The 22913-nt window shown below is 41.7% G+C and overlaps 2 protein-coding genes across 8 annotated transcripts in view; one reads left to right on the top strand and one right to left on the bottom strand.

Moving 5' to 3' along the window:
- The window catches only part of LOC131743825 (uncharacterized), a 338324-nt gene extending 329851 nt beyond the window's left edge, over positions 1–8473 (bottom strand). The window contains exons 1-2 of the mRNA XM_067017314.1: positions 8366–8473; positions 5400–5629 (exon numbers count right to left, since the gene is read on the bottom strand). Coding sequence (XP_066873415.1) covers positions 5400–5629; positions 8366–8473 — 338 coding nt within the window. The remainder of the gene's footprint in view (positions 1–5399; positions 5630–8365) is intronic.
- PEX2 (peroxisomal biogenesis factor 2) lies at positions 5144–21714 on the top strand. 7 transcript variants are annotated; one of them, XM_067017067.1, is made up of 5 exons: positions 5146–5704; positions 16066–16221; positions 16589–16685; positions 17245–17379; positions 19828–21714. In XM_067017067.1, exons 2-5 carry the CDS (start codon positions 16183–16185, stop codon positions 20763–20765), a joined length of 1209 nt encoding a protein of 402 aa, XP_066873168.1. In that variant the 5' UTR covers positions 5146–5704; positions 16066–16182; the 3' UTR covers positions 20766–21714. The 7 variants fall into 7 exon arrangements, with proteins under 7 accessions (XP_058898754.1, XP_066873168.1, XP_066873172.1 ...); XM_067017069.1 differs by having other exon boundaries at positions 5206–5783; XM_067017071.1 differs by lacking the exons at positions 16589–16685; positions 17245–17379.
- Positions 21715–22913: the final 1199 nt, after the last annotated feature.

The raw sequence follows: 22913 nt of genomic DNA, 5'->3' as shown, positions 1-22913 counted from the left end.
TTTATTGCTTGTATCACTGTATTATAAGGACATTAGCTATTATCAAAAGTAATGAGAACATAAACTATTGTGTTTTAACTTAACCAACACTTATAGAATATTTGCTATGTGGTAGACACTACTATAGACACTTCATAAACACAAACTCATTTGGCTCTATTGACCCTAAGAGATAGTTACTATTATCATCCCTGCTTTACAGACAAAGAACAGACTCAAGGTTAAGAGTGCACAGGTAGTAAGTGGCAGAGCCAAAATTCAAAGCCAAACACTCTGTCTCCAGAGTCCATGCTCTTAACTACCAGTTATGCTTCTTCTAAAATCAGAACCTTATATATGCCAATAAATTGCTTTGGATACATTTGGGGATTTAAGCAGCGTTTTTTCCACTGTATGTATTTGGGGTTATTTTTCCCTATTCATTCATTCAACAATTACTAAGCACCTCCTATTCCTTGGGCATAGAAGAAAAGAGAAATAAAACAACAAGCTTCCCCTTAAAGCGTCCAGAGTTCAGTGACAAGAGACAGACATGTAAATAGGCAATGATGAAACAGTGTAATAAATTCATGCAAGCAAAAGCATCTCTTATTCCCTATCAATGAGTTCATGATTTAGAAGGAAAGACGAGTGCTTAAATAAGCACACCTTGAATGCAACAGTGGAAGCACCTAACTGGTGTTAAGAGACATAAGGAAAGGAATAATATTTGCAGGAACTGGTGTCAGGGGGAGACAATGAAGGGTTTGAAGAAGAGTAACAAGGTGTGGAGTTTTGTACTTCAGAAAGATTATTCTGGTGAACAGGGAGGAGAGTAAGCTTGAAGGGTGATAAGGAGGCCACGAATTTGTTAGGAGATAAAATACAGAGAACATGAGGGTTTGAATTAAGGCAATGGTGGCAAAGATTATTAGAAGAGGGTAAGGTTTGGAGTAGTATTAGAAGGCGTTATGGCCAGAGACCCAGCATCTGCCATGTCTCCCTCCAGGAATAATAGCAGCAAAAGAGAATAGTGAGAAGTTAGAAATGGTGGATGTGTAAAATACTAGGCAGAGGAATGGCAGCAGGGGGTATTTGGAGCTTGTGTCCTGGTGCCTTTCTGAGGAATTTGGATGTTAACATGGGGCAACTAGAGTCTGGACAAAGTGTTTAAAGGGTTTGATCAGGTAGCACTAGAAAGTAACACCACTAGGAAGACGGAGGAGAGGCTGCAGTGGAGAGAAATTAGAGGCTGGGAAAGGAGACAGCATTGTGGTGTTTTAAAAGGAAAAATTTAGGGCTTCCCTGGTGGCACAGTGATTAAGAATCTGCCTGCCAATGCAGGGGACATGGGTTCGAGCCTTTGGCCAGGAAGATCTCACATGCCACAGAGCAACTAAGCCCGTGTGCCACAACTACTGAGCCTGTGCTCTAGAGCCCACGAGCCACAACTACTGAGCCCACGTGCCACAACTACTGAAGCCTGTGCACCTAGAGCCCGTGCTCTGCAACAACAGAAGCCACCGCAATGAGAAGTCCGCGCACCGCAACGAAGAATAGCCCCCGCTTGCCGCAACTAGAGAAAAGCTCACGTGCAGCAACGAAGACCCATCACAGCCAAAAATAAAATAAAATAAATTAAATAAATAAATAAATAAAATTTTATAAAAAGGAAAAATTTAACTTTCAGTTATTTCATAAAGAGACTGAATTTACAAAAGGAAACATTCCTTTTTTATAATAAACTACTGTTTTTAAAAGTTGAATTGTCACCAATAATTATAGCTAGCAACAGCTCATGTGGAGGCCCTTTTCTAGTACTTCACATATAGTGCCTCATTGAATCCTCAAGTGTTATTATGAATTCAGTTAATAATTCAGTTACCTAACCAGGGAGGTTAGGTAACTTGTCCAGGTCGCCCAGTAACTGGTAAAAGGTAGAATATAAATCCACACATTGTGATGCCAGAGCCTGAACTCATTCATAGTCACTATATCACTAAAGCATGTTTAGTAAATCCAGACGTTCACAAATTATTTCTACAATGTTGTGGTTCAGAGCGTGCAGAGGCCCTGGAATCAGACCATGTAGATTCAAATCCTCATTCTACCACTTAATAGCCGTGAGAAGTTACTTCCCCACTCTGTACCTGTTTCCTTAAGTGGGGATAAAAACAGTACTTGTCTCCTAGGGCATTTCTGAGGACTAAGAGTAAATGAAGAAAAAGGGTTTAGAATAGTGCCTGGAACATATTACACATATGATAAAATTTACCTGTTATTATAAACATTATTATTCTATCCTAAAGTACTGAGAGTACTGGTAAGAAATGATGGACATACTGCATGGACCCAAGTATGATCTGTGGTAGGCAGAATAACCTCCCCTAAAAATGTCCATGCACTAATCCCTGGAACCCATGAATATGTTACTTCACCACGGCAAAAGGGACTTGAAGGATGTGATTAGGTTTACCGACCTTGCCGTGGAGAGATTATCCTGGATTATCTAGGTAGGCTCAACTTAATCAGTCTTAAAAAACTGAAATTAGAGAGATGAAACAACAGATGAAAAGTTAAGAGAAATCAGAAGGATGAGAGGATCTCAACCTAGCATTGTTGGCTTTGAAGATGGAGCAAGAGAGCCACAAGCTAAGGAATGTGAATGGCTTCTAGAAGCTGGGAACATCTCTCAGCCAACAGCTGGCAAGGAACCAGGGACTTCAATACTACCATAGGAAGGAACTGAATCTGGTCAACAATCTGAATCAACAAAAAACCTGATTCTTCCCTAGACCCTCTAGAAAGGAACACAGACCCGTGGACACCTTGATTTTAGTCCAGGGAGACCCAAGCTGGACTTCTGACTACAGAAATATAAGATAATGTACTGGTGTTGTTTTGAGCCACTAACTTTGTGGTAATTTGTTACAGCAGCAGTAGTAAACTAACATAAGATTTATGTTTACCTTTTTCCTAAAAGACTCAAATATATTGATTTAAGAACTCTGTAATATGTTAAAATAAATTTAAGTTTTTAAAGTCAGCAATTTTAAACTATGTTGGGGCATAAATCAATGTTGCCTTTCCATTTCTATTATTAAATTCCTTAGAACCTAAAAGTTGCTGAAAGGCTAAAAGAAGGTATCATAAATAAGATGCTATCGTAATTTTTTCATCTTTTCTTTCTTTTCAAAGGTGAATAGTCATATTTAATTTTTTCTTGAGTTCTCGTAATTAACAGATGAATTAAGTATACTTTGATTTTTTACTAATATATTTTAAGTCCATAGTCAAGTCCTAATAAGACTCTTCATTAAATTGTCAGCAGGAATATATAAATTCTGGGTTTAAAACAATGTGTTGAATTTACAGAGGTAAAGCACTTACTCAATTGCAAAATACACTATGCCTTGGTTATTATGTACTTTTTCACTGTCTCTGAATTGATAACCACTAGCTCCAAGAGAGTAAGGGCCGTGTCTTTGAGTGTTAACCTTTACATCAACACTGCTTAGCAATACCCCTGGCCCCCGGCAGGCTTTTATTAAATAAATGAATGAAAAATAAATATATTTTTAAAGCAAATATAAAGAACTGGAAACAAAGTTTCCCTGAAACCTCAGCTTACTAGCTCATTGGAAAACTAAAAAAGTTCACTATATCTAGAGATTAAATGGTAAAACCCAGAACCTATGTGAAACATTTTCAATAGAAATTTTAAATGTTCTACACAGTTTGCCCTCTTAATCAGATTCCTTAAACATAATTCAAATTTCTCAATAGCTTGGTATATTTTTTATTATCAATGGATATCGTGATGCTCACGTGACATACATAAGGCTCCATGAATTAGAGACTGCTTTCTGAAAATGTCCCCTATGTTAGTTATTTTTTTGGTCCCTTTTTCTCCCTTTCATAAAAATTAAGTGAAGCACAGTACAGATGTAGGTCCACCTGAGGAGTACAATATGGTTGCCTTCCTTCACAATTGCGACACGAAAGACTTGGTCTTCTTCAAAGAGCTAGAACAGCCGTATCCAACATAAGTGTAACGGGAGACACATATGTAATTTTAAAATTTCCAAAACATTCTCATGTTGACATGTAACCAATACAACAAATGAATAGTATCCATTCTTTGCTTTTCATACCTTATCTTTGAAATCCAGTGTGAATTTTACACTTAGAGCAGATCTCAGTCTGGCCTACCCACACTTCAGGTGGCTAGTGGCTACTAGCTGGGCCAACTCGAGCTCTGCAGAAACGTCCCCTTCTGTACCTAAGGGAACTACACACCCTTTCAGCTTGGAGCTCCTACTCTATATCACTTGTACTCTTGGTTCCTATAATGGGAATTTCATTAATTGGAGAAACCATCACCAACATTCTCATAGACCTGACCTGAGAACTCCTTAATGCATGGAAGACAAGAAAATTCCAGGTATCTCTGGTGTTAACCGCTTAATCTTTCAGGTAAAAATGAATTTGAACAGTATTAGACTTCACTGAGAAATGTTCTTTTATCTTGTCTATAATGTTTTAAATTCTGCATAACAAGTGTTCCACAAGATAATTTTTTAAAAAACCAAAAAAACAAAAAACCCAAAGTTTTCTTGCATCACCGCTTCTACAGGATGAGCTCTCCAATGTCTACCAATACAGCTATTGTAGGACTGATTGCTCCTGGCGAGAAGGCGGGGCAGGAGAGACAGGAGCTCAAACGGTTTTAAGACCTATTGTGTGCAGGAAACTTTACGCACCTGACTTCATTCAAACCTTAGAGCAAACCAGCCCGACAGTGCCATCCAAGAGTAGGCAGTGGAGATTCTCAACGCCGGCTACACAATTGCCTGGTGAACGCTCAAAAAATACCTTTCGTCGGGCCCCAGTCCTAGAAATCCCCCCTCACTTCCCCAGAACTGGGCAACCTGGCTGTCGGTGTTTCTAAGAGCTCTGGGGTGATTCACACCGACCCTGCGGCCGGGAGCTCACGGCCCCCAATGCTGCGAGCGCGTTCATTTCGCCCGGTAGGGCCTCCCGAGCCGCGGTTTTGCAGGGTGGGGCCGACTAGACGGGCCCACCTGCCTCCCTGAGCCTGCAGAGGCCAACAAGCCCTGCCCACCCCCACCCCTACGGCAGCGCCGCGCCGCAAAACTGCCCCAGCCCGGATGCTGCCGCGCTAGCCGGAGGCTCCCTTCCCAATGGAGCTCCCCCGCGGTGGGCCCTCCACCCGGGGCAAGCGAAGAGGCCCCGAGACGCGGAGGCGCCCCGCCACCAGTCGGCGGCGCTTGTCCGGAGGCCAGCTGCCGGCGCCCGAGGGCAGAAAAAACCTTGCCTTCGAGAACCCCTGGTTCCCAGCGGCCCCCTGACACCGAGGCCCTCTCCACGCGCGGCGCCCCCCCGCGTTCGCCACTCGCCTGCCAATCAGATACGGATTTCCTCCACCGCCAGCCGACCAATCACCGCATGCGGGTGTCCTCTTCGGCTCTTCGGCCCTTCGGCCTTCGGCACAGGGACATTCGCTGTTCCGCGGCGCGCTGAAGCGTGGTTCTCGTTGGTGTAGTTTCCCCTTTTTTTCAGGCACTTCCGGGTGCTGCGTCACTACGTAAGCGCGCGAGTTCCGGAAGCTTGGAAAGCCCAGGTTCTGCTAGGAAAAGCCAAGCGTTCCAGAGAATGTTTCAGGAACAGTTACTTGGAGAGGGGCGTTTCGCAGACTCCTGAGGTCAGTGTCGCCCGAGAGAGCCGGAGTGCGGACCTGAGGTCTTGCTTACAGCTGGGAGGGCGTGGAGTTTCACGACCTTGTAATTATCGCCTTTTACTTGTTTCCCTGTTGTATTGTCTTCCTGTCTTCCTGGAAAAGGCAATCACAATCTGATTTGGGGAAAGGCAGTGGGACAAACGTAAACTCCTAAAAATAGTCTTAGGATCGCACCATTAAAAAGATAAAAAGAAACAGAGCTAGACTTGAGCTCCTTTGCATTTTGCGAAGTGACTTTCTAGACACACACTTGGAAATCTTTTCCCCGCACTTGGCGGTGGTGAGGTTTAACTGTTACGAACGGCTTAAGAATTATTCAGGGTCACAACTTTAATATTTGATGGTTCAAGTAAAATGTTATGTTTGGTACCAAAAAAGTTGAGTATGCTTAAGTTTCCACCATTTTTGAAAGACTGTGAACTCAAAAGCAGTTTTAATTTTCTTGGGGAGAAAAAGTTACTGAGAATTTTCTTAGAAAATTGCTTGCGATGACCGTGTTATGTTTAACATAGATTTCTGATAAGAGATAGAATGTGAAAATCATTGTTATTCTGAGTCCTTAAATTAAAACTCATTGTTTGTTTACTTATTTCTTTAGGTCCCATTTTCCAAAAATACTACATTTATTGAAAGGGCTGTTCACAGAAAAAGACCAAGTTGTTGACCGTTCACAACACGTCTGTATTCTGTGATGTCCCTGGAACACTTTATACTTGAACAGTTGCAGGCAATTACAGGGAGGCTGAGGTTCCATCCACACCACGCCTAAATACTTTCCCATGAGTTACCTTTCGTTAAGCCTGAACAGAATAATCTTGGGATGGCTGACTCTTCCTTTTTCTTTTTCACTTTATCTTCTCCCTGATCTTGCCCGTATTATCCATTAATTGTATCCAGAAAGATTAGAGTTGAATGGTTTGGGGCCATAAAGAGATTTGGAAGAAAAGAGAGAGTGGAATTAGGAATTATTTACAAGTTAAAAGGGGAACCCCTTATTTTTCTCCTTAAAAAAAAAAAAGGAAAGAAAATAGAAGTAACAGGACATAGTAGAGAACATGCTAGACTAAATCAAGAGAATTGAGTTCTACTCCTGACCAGGTCTACCTCTTAGCCTTATTCTCCTCATTTATAGAAATTAGGAGTAGCACCTCAATCTGTGGTTTTAAAACTGTTCCATAGGAGGACTTATGTAGAAATTTACTGGAGCCATGCAGAGGAGAGATGAAACAAGCAGACCCTCAGCAGTATTTTACAAGAACAGCTATTTTTTCTGTTCTGCTTGAAAAACAGGGATCCCGTTATGAAGATTAAATTCATATTTTAGACTAGATGATCTGTTTCCTTCTAGCATTAGAATTTTGTTTCTTTGGTTAATTTTTCATTTGTATTAAAGGTGCATTCCTTTGATTATTACAGTTTTTAAATAATAAAGTGTATATGTTCACAGATAATTCATTACCAAAAGCCACAAACCTGTCTATATTCAATCTTATTTAATATATACAAATTTTAAGTTTCTTTTTGATCAGAGTCATACTTCCTTTTCTCTTTTCCCCCTACTTTTTAAAATTTTAGCCATAAAATTTTTGCTTATATTTGAAGCTCATAATAGTCTTTGCAATAGGGAAGGCAGATGTTTTCCATTTTCCATTTTTGGTAGCTGAACCGTAAAGATGTTAGCAGTCTTACCTAACATCACGTTACTAGTAAATTTCCAAGTCCTGGCCCCATGTTTTCCTCACAGCATCAGGTATATTTTAAGTTTCTTTGCCTCTTGCACTCCACCATGCTCCGGTTCCTCTAGCCCAGGAAAAGGTATGCAATATGCACAATCTTTATTTCTGGATGAAAATTCTGCTCTGAATCACTGGCTCTTTTTATTTTTTTCCTCCCTTGATTATCTGGGTTGGACAACCTAGAAGCAAATTGGACGTTCCCTTTTTTTCTCTTCACTGTGAAATGACAGCAGTTTCTAAACATTCTATGTTCGTCCTCAGTTCCTTTGGAAGGTGGAAGAAACCTCAGGAGAAAAGCCCCAAACTGCCCGCACTTGCCCCACATCTGTAATCAAGGCACTGCAAGTGCCATCGCTGTGATTTCTGGATGTGGACGTGGAAGCAGGGAAGAGGATGTCTAGCACCCTCTGTACTTCCCATTGTGAGCTGTTAACCTCCCAACCTTTTCCCACCTTGGAATCAAAATGCCCTTTTCTAGATTGCTTTTTATCTTGTTTCATTTTATTTTTCCAGAGCTCTTCCTTCTTACCTGCCTGTCAATAAGGTGAGGTAAAATTTCATCCCAGTCTTCTTTTCTTTCTTCTTACTATAAAAACATGAAAACCAAGAGCTCTGGAGTAATTCTGTTTTGATTATGTATACCCATTCCTTTCCAGTGTCAGCTAGGTGAGTTGACATTGCCTCTACCTTGTGTATGGTATACGTTCATAATAGTTAAATGAATGTTTGCACCTCCTTTTTTCACCCCCATATTCCTTTGGTTCAGATTTGATATTGAGTCTCTTTGAATGGTTCTCTGACCACAGAGAAAGACAGGGAAAGTAGATGAGGTGCGTCCCAGGCAACTCAGGCGACTTTACCAGATTCCTTGAATTTCTTCCCTGCCTACCGTCCTGAGAGCTTGACTGGCAGTCTGGTGTTCAGAAAGATCATGAGGGAAAAATTCTGCTTCGAGCTCTGTGGGATTGAATTCGATCCAAGCTTGCCAAATACCCATACTACTAACTTCCTTTTGTGTGTTCCACCATTTCTCTAGTGTTTACCAGAAATTTACTAAGCGCCAGCTTGACCTGAAACAGGTTGTCAGTCTTCTCTTAATTTTTTATCTCCTAAAATGGGCATAATATTTACCATGTTACGAGGACTAAATGAGGTAAAGAACTGTAAAGAAAATGTCTAGTGCCTCATACATAGTATGTATCCCATGGTACTTCCTCCTTTTCCATTGCTAATACCTCTGTTCCTTCATGGCCCTTCTCACATCCTCTCAAGTGCCATAAAATGTGCAATTAAACCTGTGTTCCAATAATCTTAAAGTCCTTTAGAATTCTCTTCTTAGGCAATTATAGCCTCAGGTTTTTTTCCAGATTTATGGAGTACTTAAAGATCTGTTTGCTCCATAAGTTTCATGTGGTTGCTGTTTGTTCATCCTTGGATTGCAATTTTTGCTGTAGTTCATGCCTGTAATCTTCATCTCTTAGTACTTAGCCACTTAAAATAGCCCCACCTGCATGTCCCGCAGTGCCATACTGAAGTGTTTACGTTCATCTTTTAGGTCCATCATCACCTTGTCCATAGAGGATGCTGGTACAGAGCCTGGCCCCACCACTTCTGCTTGTGTGATTTCACACAAGTCAGCTCATCTCTCTGTGCCTCAGTTTCCTTGATTTAAAACAAAAATACTGAAAGAACCTCTTTCATAATATTGTAAGGATTAAGTGATTTAATATTTAATTTTGCAAAGGACACTTAGCTGTGGTCGTTGCTTATTAGCACTTCATAACCAGAAAGTAAGTGGTGTAGGTTTACTGCAGTTGTAAACTCAAAGATTGGTTGGGTTTCTTTTCCTTCAGACGTCGCTACTTTTTTCCATGAGGATTGAGTCTGTCTCATGGGTACCACCGTTCCGATTTATCCGCTTTCTCTAGCCTTTTCCAAACTCATGTTCAACATGAACCATTTCTGCAGTTGGAAATGACTGTTCTTTTATTTTTTTCTCTTCCTCTCCCAAGGTTTCCTAAAATCCTATAAGGATTCTAGAGAGGTGGACTTTATACAGTGCTTTTTTTTTTTTAACTGCTAAAGAGCGTAGTGTGGTAAAATGACTTGCCCAGAGTCACACAGCCTGTTGGTAAACCTGGGCTAGAATACAGGAACTAATCAGAAGCAGTTTAACTCCCCTCCCCCATGTTCACTCAGACATCTGCTCTTTATTTCCACAATGTGCTTTCTCTCTCAAAGACTCAGAAGTATCAACTTTCTGAAAGAAAAGATTATGAGTGCGGTGCTGTCTAATTAAAAATGTATTTGTGAAGTGAGGCCGAAGTAATGGGCAATTCTGTTCTCAGGTTTAAAAAAAAGTATTTTGTGTTACTTGTAAATACTTGAGTAAATAACCGTAAGTGAAATAGGTAAGGTGCTCAATTGTGTAAGACTAATTACAGTCTTGAAGATTGTAGTCTTTGAGTTGAATTCCCAACTCTCTCCAAATAAAAAGAGTATTGACCCTCTGCTAGGGCAAGTTACTTACCATTGTTCATCATTTTGAGAAAAGTATACTATTTTGAACTTTATCCTTCAGATATATTTTTAAAGACATTTTGTTACGTACCCACTAGCAGCCCCAAAAAGAAAAATTCTATTTGGAAATTGATGAGGATTGCATTTAAGTTAAGAGTAATTCAGAGATCTAGTGTGCATAAGGGAATTTTCAAATTCTGCATGTCTTGTCTGTATCCAAATGAGAACAGTTGGGATTTGTATCATCAGATATCTGTAAACTATTGAGACTTAGTTCATATTTGATGAAAGAGAGGAACAAAAGAGCAGTGACAAGTCACTTAGCAAGCCTGTGGCAGAAGTGGGATTTGAACTTACAGTTGTTGATTTCTAGGCCTGTTCACAGTGCCAGAGGTCACTGTGTTCTAATGGGTCCCAGCCATAGCTTTTTCTCTTTTGCTCATGTTTGAAATGTGTTCTGGGAATCAGTGTCCTGTTAAATCTCTCTTTGATGCATGTCCCATTTATTAGTATTGATTTCAATACAATGGACGGTAAATCTATCTGACTACACAAAGGAAATAAAATAGTAGGGTATAGGTTCAAAGCTTAAGATCTCGGGTTATAGAACTCTTTTCATATAACCTCCTAATATGAAAGGCTGATTAAAATTTTTTTAAAAAAACCTAAAAGGCAAATATGGTCTCACCCATTTTGATTACTAGAACCTTTAGGATAGTGTGGTAGCAACATTGTTACACTAAAAATTAGTTGATTATTATGGATCTAGAAAAGGACAGTTTGGCAGGGAGCAGGTGCATGGATGGGTTTGAAACCTTAGCGATTACTTGGGAATCACATGTTTCTGCTGACACAGTTTACAGGACTGTAAATTTAAGTGTAGAATTTTTGTCGGCAGTATGCATTGACAAACATGCCTAATGGTAATACATCTAGTACTGAGCATCTCGGAACAGGTCAATAATAATGTGTATATTGATAGCAGTAATGTAGGAGATGTTACTTGGTATTCTAGCTAAAAATCCATGTTATCCTCTTAATCATAATTACATTAATATTGACAGGCCCTTGACAATACCCACATTATTATTGATAGATTTCTGTCAATAACATGTTTTTAAATAAAATATATTCATTCATAATTTGTACTATAGTCAATAAAAGCTCTGGAATACATCCTGAACAATTCTTCCCTCTTTAGTGAGATACAGTCATTTGTTTTGGTTTTGGAATGCAATATAGATGACACAGTTTTATTTGGGGAATGAAAAGCTTAAAAAGAAAGCATGAGTTATTTCAGGGATAAGGTTATATATCGCTGCTCTTAGTAAACGAATTTTCAGGGTTTTTTTCTCTGTGAAAGAAAAGCAGTGTGACCTGTCTAGTGATAAAATACCAGCAGGAGACCTTTTTAATAGTTTTTAGTGCTAGATCATTTTGTCTTAAACATATTTATGTGACAAGTTAATGACACTAACCCTCGTAGGTGCTATACTTTTTATCTGGTCTTGATTTTTACCTTAAGCATCTTTTTCACATATCCTTAACATAGCAGTATCCTTCACTAAACACTAATTTATTTAGTGCCAATTATACTTTTAATTAATTATTGTATAAGTCTCTTTGCATGGCTGTAAATGTTTCCCCCTGGGTTAGCCTTTTAGAATCTTAACTTAGTATAGTTTGGGAAATGGGGAGTGGGGAGGAAGAGGTTGATAGGATTGTGTATTAAAAGAATGAGATTTCATGGCAGAGTAGGAAAAAGCATCACCTGATTCTGGCCTTCTGGAAAAATCAATTCGAATTCAATCTGATGGTGTTTGTTTCAATTCAAAAGAATCCCAACTTTTTTGAAAAAAGATTAGCTTGTATTTTTTTTTAACTATTCAAGTCTGAGCCTACTTTTGTGAAATTAGATACTAACCTACAAGAACCAATAATATGGGATTTTTAATACTTAAACTCTTGAAAGTAGAAGTAGACTGACCAATAGTTGGGTGTGGTTAGCAATCAGTGTAACAGAATCAGGAAAGCATTGGTTTACCAGAAGAGTTGGGGATTTTTTAATTCGAAAATGTGAGGACACTGTAATCTTTTTTATTTTCATAGTTGTCAGTGAAGCAAGTTAAATTACTCTGACTTGTTCAGAAAGTTATTAATAAGCACCTTAGTTAAGGCCCTTGAAAGGTTGCAGAAGTCCTGTAACTGGTCTTCCAGAATTGCAGTTTTCCTTTTCTTCAACTTCTTGAACTCCACCATCAGATTAATCTTTTAAAATTTATATCCTGTTATGTCTCTTCTCTTCAGTGGTTACTCATGGCTACAAAATCAATACAATTTCCTTAAAGCCGGGTCTTTTTGCAGGGTGTTGACTCTTCAGCCCGTCTCTCCTGCCAAGCCGTTAAGCTCAGTCACAGCAGATGACTTGTCTCTTTACTTCCTAACAAGTGCAAAGACGTTGATGGGGATTAAATAACGAAGGACACAGCTCCTGTTGGAACCCATCCCCGTGTTTCCCAGATAGACCATGGCCAGTGTCAGTGCTTGCATATTTCCGGAGTTTGCACAACATTAAATGCAATTTTTCTCTTTTCTGCCCCGGGGAGTTTTGTGACCCTTTATAGTGTTTTCCTATTTTGAGATCCATTCTTTGCTTCAGAGATCAATGGCTAGTCTTGATTACCGTAGCATCATATTTCTTTAGAAATGCTTGACTAAAAAGAAGTTAACTGAGACTTTAAACTATTTGGACCGAATCCCTGGTACCTAGGAGAATGCCCAGCATTTTGTCGGCACTCAATAAATATTGGTTAAATTGAGTAGCCATTTGTCAGAGAATTCGAATTCACTGAAACACCAACTTCGTACATTAGACAGAGAATAACTTTATGTGATTTTAAGGCACTTAGGGCATTTTTCTGTGTTCTCACCCATTATGGGCAAATATTATTGTATGACAGTGGAAGGAAGAAGTTCTATAAATCAGATGAATTGAACTTCTAGTTATTTCGATTTCATCAGTTTCTTCTACTCTTGAGCACTGCCCTTCTCTAAAGCCAGTATTCTAGAATATCTGACCTGCCAGAAAACAGTGGGGAGGGGGAGGAGGAACTGAATGGCGTGTGTTGGTGAGGAACCAAGGTTGGATGCCCATCTTGGACTGCCTGTATCAGGCCCTGTCCAGCGAAGCACTGTAGAAAGAGTCAGGTGCTATTGGTGTGCATTCTGGAGGTTTCTCTGCTCCCGGATCAACAGGCACAGCCACGTGGATGCAGGTGAAACAGCCCAGAGAGCAGGTCATGCTGGCACCCACCCCCGTTCTCTCGGGATTCCCACCCCAGCATCTCCTCTCAGATAAGATGCAAGTGAAGGGTGTGATGAGTTCCACTGGACCATGTCTCGCCTCTTCCCGTCCGGCCCCCACACGTGCCCACATCAAGGTGACATCACGTTCACTGTGTAACTGCCCCAATTATGTTTTAATGGTGTAGTCAGTATTTCCTGGGGGAAAAAAAAAATGATCTTACCACAGGTCGATTGAGGCATTAGATGAGTAATAATGACGATTTCAGTCTTTTGAAATGAGATTTGGTAAAATCCACCAAGTCTTTTTCTTCCTATGCTCATCCTTAACCAAAGTAGCAATAATACAGTAATAATACTGCTTTCCCGTTTCCAAACCACTTTCATAACATTATCCGCTTTAATCTTACCAACATTGTCAGGTAGTGGTTCATTTCCAACTTCTAGAAGAATCTGATGCTAATGACTTTTTTAACATTACATAGTAACTAAATGACCAAGCTGGAACTTGAGCCCAAGTCCATTTGATTTTAACCCTGGCATTTCTACTCTGTCACAGTTGCCAGACAAGAATATAGAGCAATAGGAAGGCTCTTCTGCTTTAACAAACTATGGTGCGTAATGGACAGCGTCTGTTCTATGTTTACAACTAAAAGAAGTCACAAAAATGACTAAAATGTTGGAAACTAAAACCTAAAATAAAAAAAAAAAAAAACAGAAACAAATTATTCATCTGGAAGAGCAAAGGCCAAAGAGTAGTTAATAATAGTCCTCTGCTCTAGTAAAGAGTCTTCTGTAGGGAGGAGATCGAGCCCAGCTGTTCTTAATCTACACCGAGGCCAGTCCTGGGGCGAAGAAAAGGAGAGAAAAAAAAATGTTAAACTGTAACAGAAGGGATAAGAAAGAATTTTTTGATAATAAGGATTGTTAAATATTGGATTGGTTAGAGAGTGTGTTAAGTCTTCTTTTCTGGCAGCCATTAAAAATTCCTGTCTTTACTAAATGTCCGTCAGTATGATTCCTCCAGAAATGAGGGACTTGAAATAGATGATTCCTCTGAGAAGCCACTCTGAGCAGTTTCTCCCTACATATAAGTAAGGAACCTGAGAAGAGATCGCTCCCCTCAGCCTCCAGTGCATCTAGATGCTCTCAGCAATATTCAGTCAGTACAGATTCACTACCAAACTACTCATTCCACTGCATATGGGATCAACTAATCTTTTACTAAGCAACTACTATGTGCCTGTCTTTGTGGTAAATTCTATAAGATTACTAAGAACTGATTGTGACTCTAATATCTGAAGATACATAAATCGGCACAACTGGTGCTCTAACACAAGCCATCTTTCTCAGCTGACCCTCAACTGAAAAGGGTAGCAATCCATCCAGTTCAATGTTGGGGGCAGGAGAGGGGTGAGGGGAGGGGACTGGTAGTGTTGGACTTGATGTCCAGTATGATCCGAGCTTTTTCAGGAGTGCTTTTCCAAATAAGAGAGTTTGCCTTATCTTGCTGACCACAGAATACGAAACCTGGGGAAGACGCCGAGGTTTTGACACTGTCACAGTAGAAGAGTTGCATATACCGTATTCCCACCTGTCCTGAACGATTATAGAATCTTGCATGAGGAAAACTGAGTTAGGTATCACAGTCACTTTGTGGGTGGCAGGCACTTTGAGAAGCAAGGATGAGGCACTTTGCTTTAACTAGTTTATGGTCAAGTTAGGGAGAGAAGATGTATTCACACAACTGAAATCACAGTACAGAGAGTTGAGGGCTCAAGCATGTGACACGGACAATTGCTGTCAGAGTTAAAAATGCTGACGATGGGAGTTGGAGCTAATTGTGAAGGTTTCGTGGAAAACTTTGTAACTGGGTTGGAATGTGAAGGGTAGATGGTCAAGGGCGGTAGGAGGAGTTGCTGGGGAAGGTAAGCGTTTTAGGTACATGAGAAAAGGTACAAAGGCAGGACCGGAGGACAGTCTGCAATGAAAGGTTCTTTGGTGAATAACGGGTTATATGGTCACAGAGATGGAGACAGAATCGAGCTAGGTTAGGTCTAAGAAGTTTGTACTTTATCCCAGGGGCAATAATGAGGTAAAAAAGACATGATTCGGTAAATAAGAATAAATAACTTACGGAGTTTGGTTTGCTTATGAGGTTTTTCAAATGTTTTAGTTTTTTCTTAATTACATAAATGTTATGTTAATTAGAGAAGATTTGTAAACTGCAGAACAAAAGTGAGAAAAATAATCACTGATGATTTTTTACATAACTTTTGGGATTTTTTTCTATTGAGATGGTTTTAAAATTCATGTAGTGTCTTTGAGAACCTTGCAATACCATCTACCTTCGCTAATGCCCGACTTGTCCATCACCTTGTCTGCTTCCCTTGTGCAGACCTTGGTGGGGGTCTTTAAGGTGAGAGGCAGGACAAGACTTTATCTTTGCATCCCGGGCACCTGGCAGGGCTAGGTTGTATGGATGCTCATAGAAATTGTGGAATCTGTGAATGGTCTCAATCTCACAAGGACTACTTAATAGCAGAAAGAGAAAGCCTGAATCAGTGAGGATTTGTAAGAACCTCTGTAGATCTATGAATGAAAACCAAGCAGAAATGAGTGGGAAGGCCAGCATGCAGCGTGAGCTGTATGGGTGATAGATGCGACCACAAAATTATGAAGTCAGCTTTGAAATGGACTAGCCCGGGAATTTGCAACATCACCTGGGAACTTGCTAGAAATGCAAATTCTTGGCTCCCACTCCAGGCCTACCGAATCAGAAAATCTGGAACTGAGGGACGCAATCTAACAAGCCCTCCACATGATGAGTGCCGAGGTTTGAAGAGCACTAGACTAGAAGCACAGAGAGACTACAGGACTGTGATGCGAAGACCCCAGCAGAGAGAGATTGAAAGGCCAAAGGTTTGTGTTAGCAGTGAACGTAACCCATGAAATGCCACAGTAGCTGGAGTAGGAAACCATGAGAATAAGATGATGCTGTCACAAAGAAAGTTGAATGTGCTGTAAATGGACAGGATCTACCTATCTTTAGACCACTGCCTTCCTGATCGTAGCATTTAATTAGATCAAGTAAATTTAAAATAGATCAGTCCCATGAGAGGGGGCTCACACTCAAAATCTCCACCCAGGTTTTCTCTGTCATATCCCCATAACTGCCTACTGAGCTTTTCCACTTAGCTGTCTCACAGGAGCCTCAGATCTCTAAAACTGCACAGATTTATTACCTTTCCCTTCAAATCTATATCTCTGCATGTGTTTCCCATTTCAGAGAATTGGACCACCATCCACTCCATTACTCAAGTCAGTTATTCTTGGCTTACTCCTCACTAAGTCATGTCCATTCTTCCACCTCGAAGCTTTCGAAGGTACCTACTTTTCTTCATCCCCATTGATACCTTTCTAATTTAGACCATCATTAGTTTCTCACTAAATCGTGTTAACAGTCATCGTAATTGGTCTTTCTGCCTCCAGTCTTTGAGCCTCTGATCCATCCTCCATGCGGCCAGAACAAGGTGTCTAAAATGCAATGATTAGTTCTTTGCTCGCAGCCATTCAGTGGCTCCCCCATTACCTTCTTGATAAAATGCAGCCTTCCCAAGCCCGGCTTTGAGAGCCTGTAGCTTCCGTCTTTTGCTTTCCTTTCCAGCCTGATCTTTTGTCCTGACCCCTCCTGGCCTTGGCACCTAGCGTCCCTCTGTTGGAGTGGTTTTCTTACCTTCTTTTACCTGCCTGACACTGCTGGTCCTTCAGGTGGCTGCAGAGATCTTGCCTCCCCCCTGAAGCCTTCTTGGACCTTCTGAGGTCTAGCTGCGAGCAAGATGTTCTGAAGTTCCCCTTGCACATCACCTATCACACCTTATTGTAATCGCCTGTGTGTTATTTTGTGCGGCACACTCTTCCTTTCCCCCTCCTCCCACCCACTAGATTATGATCTCCGCAAGGAAGGGTTGAGACTGTGTCCGTTCTCCCATTTTATCGCTGGCTCTGACACATTCATTGGGAAACAGAAGATGCACAAGAAACACGTTGAAAGAAGTAATAATCGACAGTCTGGATATGGTAACTTGAAATAGTTTTAAAGGTTTTTGGATGGGAATTTGTATTTTCTACCTTTCACCCACCCTAGACTTTTGTGTTCACTACACTCATCTAGTATTTATTTGCAGGAGGCGGTCTGTGTACCAGGCACTGCACTAGTTGCTAAGATTCAGCTGTGACAAGACTGAATCTTCGCAACAGGGCTTATCCTCTAGTGGAGGAAATAGACAATTAAAAAGTAGTTTACGGGGCTTCCCCGGTGGCGCAGTGGTTGAGAGTCCGCCTGCCGATGCAGGGGACACGGGTTCGTGCCCCGGTCCGGGAAGATCCCACGTGCCGCGGAGCGGCTGGGCCCGTGATCCGTGGCCGCTGCGCCTGCACGTCCGGAGCCTGTGCTCCGCAACGGGAGGGGCAGCAACAGTGAGAGGCCCGCGTACTACATACACACACACGCAAAAGTAGTTTACGAACAGTAAATACATAAAGGCCAAGAAAGAGGAAGGACAGGGTGGTAAAGGGATAGCTAGAGAGGCAGCTAACTCATATTTGGAGGGTCAGAAGGAAGTGGCCCCTAAGCTAGTACTTAAAAACTTAGTATCATGTGAGTTTTTCAGTAAAAGAATGGGAACAGACTGTTCCAGGTGATGGGAACAGACAACAGACGTCCACTAGCGAACAAGAGAGGGGGCCACTTTGTGACTAGAGGTTGAAGCATTAAGAAGGAAAGCAGCCTGGGGATAGATTTGGGGAGGCTTGTGTTTTAGGATTGCCATGTGGGAAATGCACTGAAGGACGCAAAAGGTAAGATAGACCAATTAGATGTCATACAACGGGGAGCTGAGAGCAGCCAGAATGAGGGAAAGGCAGGGAGGGGATAGAGTCCTGAATGGATTAGAAAAACAGAGAAGAAAGGGCACTCTGTCCTAATCCCCTTGTTTCTTTCCTGTGGCTCCTGGGTAGTACGAGGCAAGCATTTCACAGAACTTGCAGCCAAACTCGCCACTGTTGTAGCTTATAGGCTGCCAAGTCAAGTCTTGAGGGAGCTGCAGGAAGGGGGAAAAAGTTGAGATCACCTACCCCATTTATCAGTGAGAAGCATTCCTGTCATGGATCTGGTTTGAGAAGAAAACAGCACTAAACCACCTATTATTTGGTAGTCATTTTTGTTTATTTTTGTATAATTCTGTAAGAAATTATAATAGAATTTGAAAGAACTTCAGAGGTCATTTTGTCTCCGGTCCTTAGTTTTGTATGTGAAGAAACCAAAACAGAGACATGGTAAAATGACTTGACCAAGGTCACAATTGCTGCACTGTTGGCGGCAGTGAACTTCACCGGGATCCCTGCCTCCATCTGTAGCTCAGTGTTCCCTTAGTGCCTCGGGCCTTGCAAAGGCCTTTTGATGGCCCAGAGATCATGATCCAGCTCTGTGTGTTGAGGGCCTGTTTTAGAAACTAAATTTAAAGGGATTTTTTGTCATAGTTTGGATTTGCCAGTTCATTAATAAAATGTAAAATACCTAAAGTAAAATGTAGAATCTCTAAGCTCCTTAACAGCAGTAGCTGCCGGGTGGTTTAATCTCACTGACTTGCACAAAATAGGCATTTAATAAGTGCATTTTGAATGAGTCAGTCATACCCAGCTAACCATTAATCAGCTTTTTTCTATCTCATTTAAAAAGATTTTTACCCCGATAGCACCTATTTGTTTCCTTAGTGTTTTTATGAAATGATCTCAGTGTCTATTTTTACATCATAGTTTCTTTTTCTTAGAAAACTGTATGTGCACCTTAATAATGACATGGCTACATTCACGTTGCTTTGTGCTACTATTTATTTTCTGTGATTGTGTGCTAGGATAATAAATACTTTCTGGTTAATTTTGTTTTCTCCTAACTTCCTTTACAAATGTAAAATGTTCTTGAGACACATTAAGTGACTTGTTGAAAATACTCCTTCGGAGTCAGTAGAAGTGCTAGAAATTAAACTGAGGTCTTGACTTACCATCCATTGCAACGTTCCACATAGTTCATTGTATATATTAAGTTCTTGTATTTAATAGGTCATGTTATTATTCAGCCTCATTGCTGTTAGCCTCAGGATTTTATCATCTCCCTTTAAAATATCTAACCCAGGAGGACTACCTAGGGGAAAGTTTGTGGAAAAAAGATGCAACTTGCCAAAACTTGTTATTCCTTTGATTAGGAGGGCCAAAAAAAAGAATGGAAAGAAAAGATAGGAAAAGAAAGGAAAGGAGAGAGGGAGGAGAGAGAGAGAGAGAGAGAGAGAAGAAAGAGGAAGAAGTTCCAAGTAAGAAGTGATTGTTTACTGTGCTGCTTTGATGCTACTGAAAGCCCATCTCCTCTGTGTCCTGTGTCATTTGTGTGTCACAGTTTTCCAAGTGTAAGTCGAGAAGATAGTACAAGATTGCAACTATTTGATGATGGTTTCTAATTTTACTTTTTCCTAGAGACCTTCAGAGAAGGAGGCATGGCTTCCAGAGATGAGACTATGAAGCGGACAAACAGAGTGCTAAGAATAAGCCAGTTGGATGCACTTGAACTGAACAAGGCCCTGGAGCAACTCGTTTGGTCCCAGTTTACTCAGTGCTTTCATGGATTTAAGCCAGGGCTGTTAGCCCGCTTTGAACCAGAGGTGAAAGCATTCTTGTGGCTTTTCTTGTGGCGATTCACCATCTACTCTAAAAATGCCACCGTGGGACAGTCAGTTTTGAATATTCAGTACAAGAACGATTTTTCCCCAAACCTGACATACCAGCCACTGACCAAAAATCAAAAGCTCTGGTATGCCGTCTGTACAATCGGTGGGAAGTGGTTAGAAGAACGATGCTACGATTTGTTTCGAAACCGTCACGTAGCATCCTTCAGGAAGGCCAAGCAGTGCGTGAATCTCGTGGTTGGACTTTTGAAGCTGTGCAGGTTGATTAATTTCTTGGTTTTCCTTCAGAGGGGCAAGTTCGCCACTTTGACTGAGCGTCTGCTGGGCATTCGTTCTGTATTTTGCAGGCCCCAAAATGTCCGAGAAGTGGGCTTTGAGTATATGAATAGAGAGCTTCTCTGGCACAGCTTTGCCGAGTTTCTGATTTTCCTCTTACCGCTTGTCAATATCCAGAAGTTGAAAGCCAGGCTCTCTTCGTGGTGTATCCCTCTGAGCAGAGCTGCAAGCGGAGACAGCACGCTGGCCACCAGCGGCAGGCAGTGTTCTCTGTGTGGGGAGTGGCCCACCATGCCGCACACCATAGGCTGCGAGCATGTTTTCTGTTACTACTGTGTGAAGAGTAGCTTCTTATCTGATGTGTCCTTTGCTTGTCCTCAGTGCGGCACAGAGGTCCACAGCCTGCAACCGCTGAAATCGGGAATTGAGATGACAGAAGTGAATGCCCTTTAGAAGCTAAAATGGTTTCCTCCGAGGCGAACTGTATTTTGTCTAAATCCCTAGCGTGAATCATCCTAAGCATACTATTTAGGTATGTCTTATGAGGACATGTGCTTCTCAGCCACTGCCCTCTGTTCCTTTCCAGGCACAACTAAATTCTACTCGCACTGGAAACCACATGATTCTAAATATATCATATAACTGGTCACATATTATTTTTTTTAATCATTGCATTTAATTTCTGATGTCAAGAAGAATGGATAGTTTTTATCAAATGACCACCAAGAAGGCTCCTTCATTCTACTGCTTCCTGGAAAGAGGTTAGACTCTAAAAATAAAAGATTGTGGTGACTCTGAGATGAGTGGGCATTTATTTTCAGAAATGACACCATAACATCATAACATGACAATAGTAAGACCTGTTGTTTTAAACTTTCAGATCTGGTGTCTCAATTGTAATTTGAAGCTTTTCTCTGAAGCCAGCTTTTAAAGGATTCAGGCAGCCTCATTCTCAGGCCAAACGACGGCCACCAGAAGCTCAAGACTTCCAGTTTACCAACTTTCTGATCCCACTGGCCTGAGAGCTTCTTGCCTGATAGTTCTGGCAAAGTCCAGGAGCTCACAGTTATTGGTCAGCCTGAGATTATGTGCACATTCCTAAACCAGGACGGAGAAATACTGCTCCGGAGCATTCACACGTGGGTGACGTACCCTCACGAACACCCCATGCACCTAAAGCAGGACAGGAAGCAGTTCACCACAGGTGTCCTTAGGAGAATGGTGGCCACCAGAAAGGGGAAAGCGGTAGATCCCAACTAGAATCTCCCTTTGCCTTCTATATCCCTGAGTCTTTATTGTACCAGTGATCTACTTCGATAAGGACATTATAAGTAAATGGTCATCTTAGGTTGCAGATTTGAAAGGATGAAATAAAGTTAACAAGATTTTGTTCTACCGCCAATTTTGTTATGGTGTTATTTTGATAGCAAATGCTGAGTAGGTGCCCACATTGTCATAATTTTAACATGAAAACACAATACACCTACGCTGACTAACGGTTGTCAATATTACAGGGTTTTCTTCTTCTCTACAGACCCTAATGTCCCTTAGTACAATTTTTTTTTTCTTTCTTCATTTAACATCTGCCACCCCCACTAAGTGATAACCCCCCATGAGGTCAGAGTCTGTGGCTGGTCTGCTCATCATTGGATAGCCAGAGGCTGCCGCTTGGTTCCAGTGTACCAAGAGACATGTTGTTAGCCAGTGATGACACCTAACATCACAGGTTGGGTTCCGCAGAAACAGATGGCGAAAAGGGTTAGAAGTATCAATACAAGATATTCATTAGGGATCCACGCCTGTGAAAGGAAACGGTGAAGAAGCCGGAATAGCAGAGGAAACAGAACTGTGAGCCAGGCCCGCCAGCCTCGGCCAACCCTGAGGAGAGCTCTGGAGCATTTTGTCTCTCGGGATGCCCTAGGCGGGGCCAGAATAGTCAGGCCTTGGACCTCCACCCCTCAGACACTGGATGTGGCCGCTCTGGGGAGGGCACGACCTCAGGCCTGGCAGCTCTGCACCCAGGGCGGACCCTGAAGGAACTGAGGGCTGAGGCAGTCTGCGGACCTGACCCACCACAGTGAGGCCACTGGGCCATCCTCCAAGGAGGATCCGGGTGGCTACCCCGGTGGGTATCACAGCCGCTCCCATCTCTCTGTCTTTTTTCTTTATAGTTTCCCTTCTTTGGTTTTCCCTGCTTTTAAGGATATTTGGCACAGAGCACACGAAGGGCAGCTGGCATTCACCTTCTCATCAGTGGGTGACCTGTACACCTAGTGCTGCCTCGGGGAGCTTCACCTGCCCCCGGAGACGCAGGCCTGCTGGCCAAGCTGCTGTGACCGCCGTCCCTGCTGCCCTGTGGCTGCCAGGAGACTTACTTGAACCCTGGTGCGTCTCTTCCCACTCCCCAGCGGCCTCGGGGCCCAAAGTTCACGACAACTGGGTCGTATTTAGCTACGTCCTGTGTTTCCACTGCAACATCCAGAACCTAACGTTCAGCCCTGAGCGCCCCGCTTTGAGAAAATACGAACTTCCACACTTAACATTTTTCTTTTCTCTCCCGTGCAACTTGCTCTCAAGTCGGGTTTGCTACTTGTGTATTTA

Source organism: Kogia breviceps, chromosome 17 (genome assembly GCF_026419965.1).
Source record: "Kogia breviceps isolate mKogBre1 chromosome 17, mKogBre1 haplotype 1, whole genome shotgun sequence".
In the NCBI taxonomy this organism is placed as follows: Eukaryota; Metazoa; Chordata; class Mammalia; order Artiodactyla; family Physeteridae; genus Kogia; species Kogia breviceps.
Note: the sequence above shows the minus strand (reverse complement) of the source record. Positions and strands in the feature narration are given on the sequence as shown.

Bases quoted from the DNA above. Each gene is read 5' to 3' on its own strand.
- PEX2 (XM_067017067.1), top strand. From the start codon at position 16,183: ATGCGAAGACCCCAGCAGAGAGAGATTGAAAGGCCAAAG. The intron at 16,686-17,244 runs GTACCTACTTTT...CCCACCCACTAG, and splicing joins CCACCTCGAAGCTTTCGAAG to ATTATGATCTCCGCAAGGAA. The intron at 17,380-19,827 runs GTAACTTGAAAT...ACTTTTTCCTAG, and splicing joins TAATCGACAGTCTGGATATG to AGACCTTCAGAGAAGGAGGC.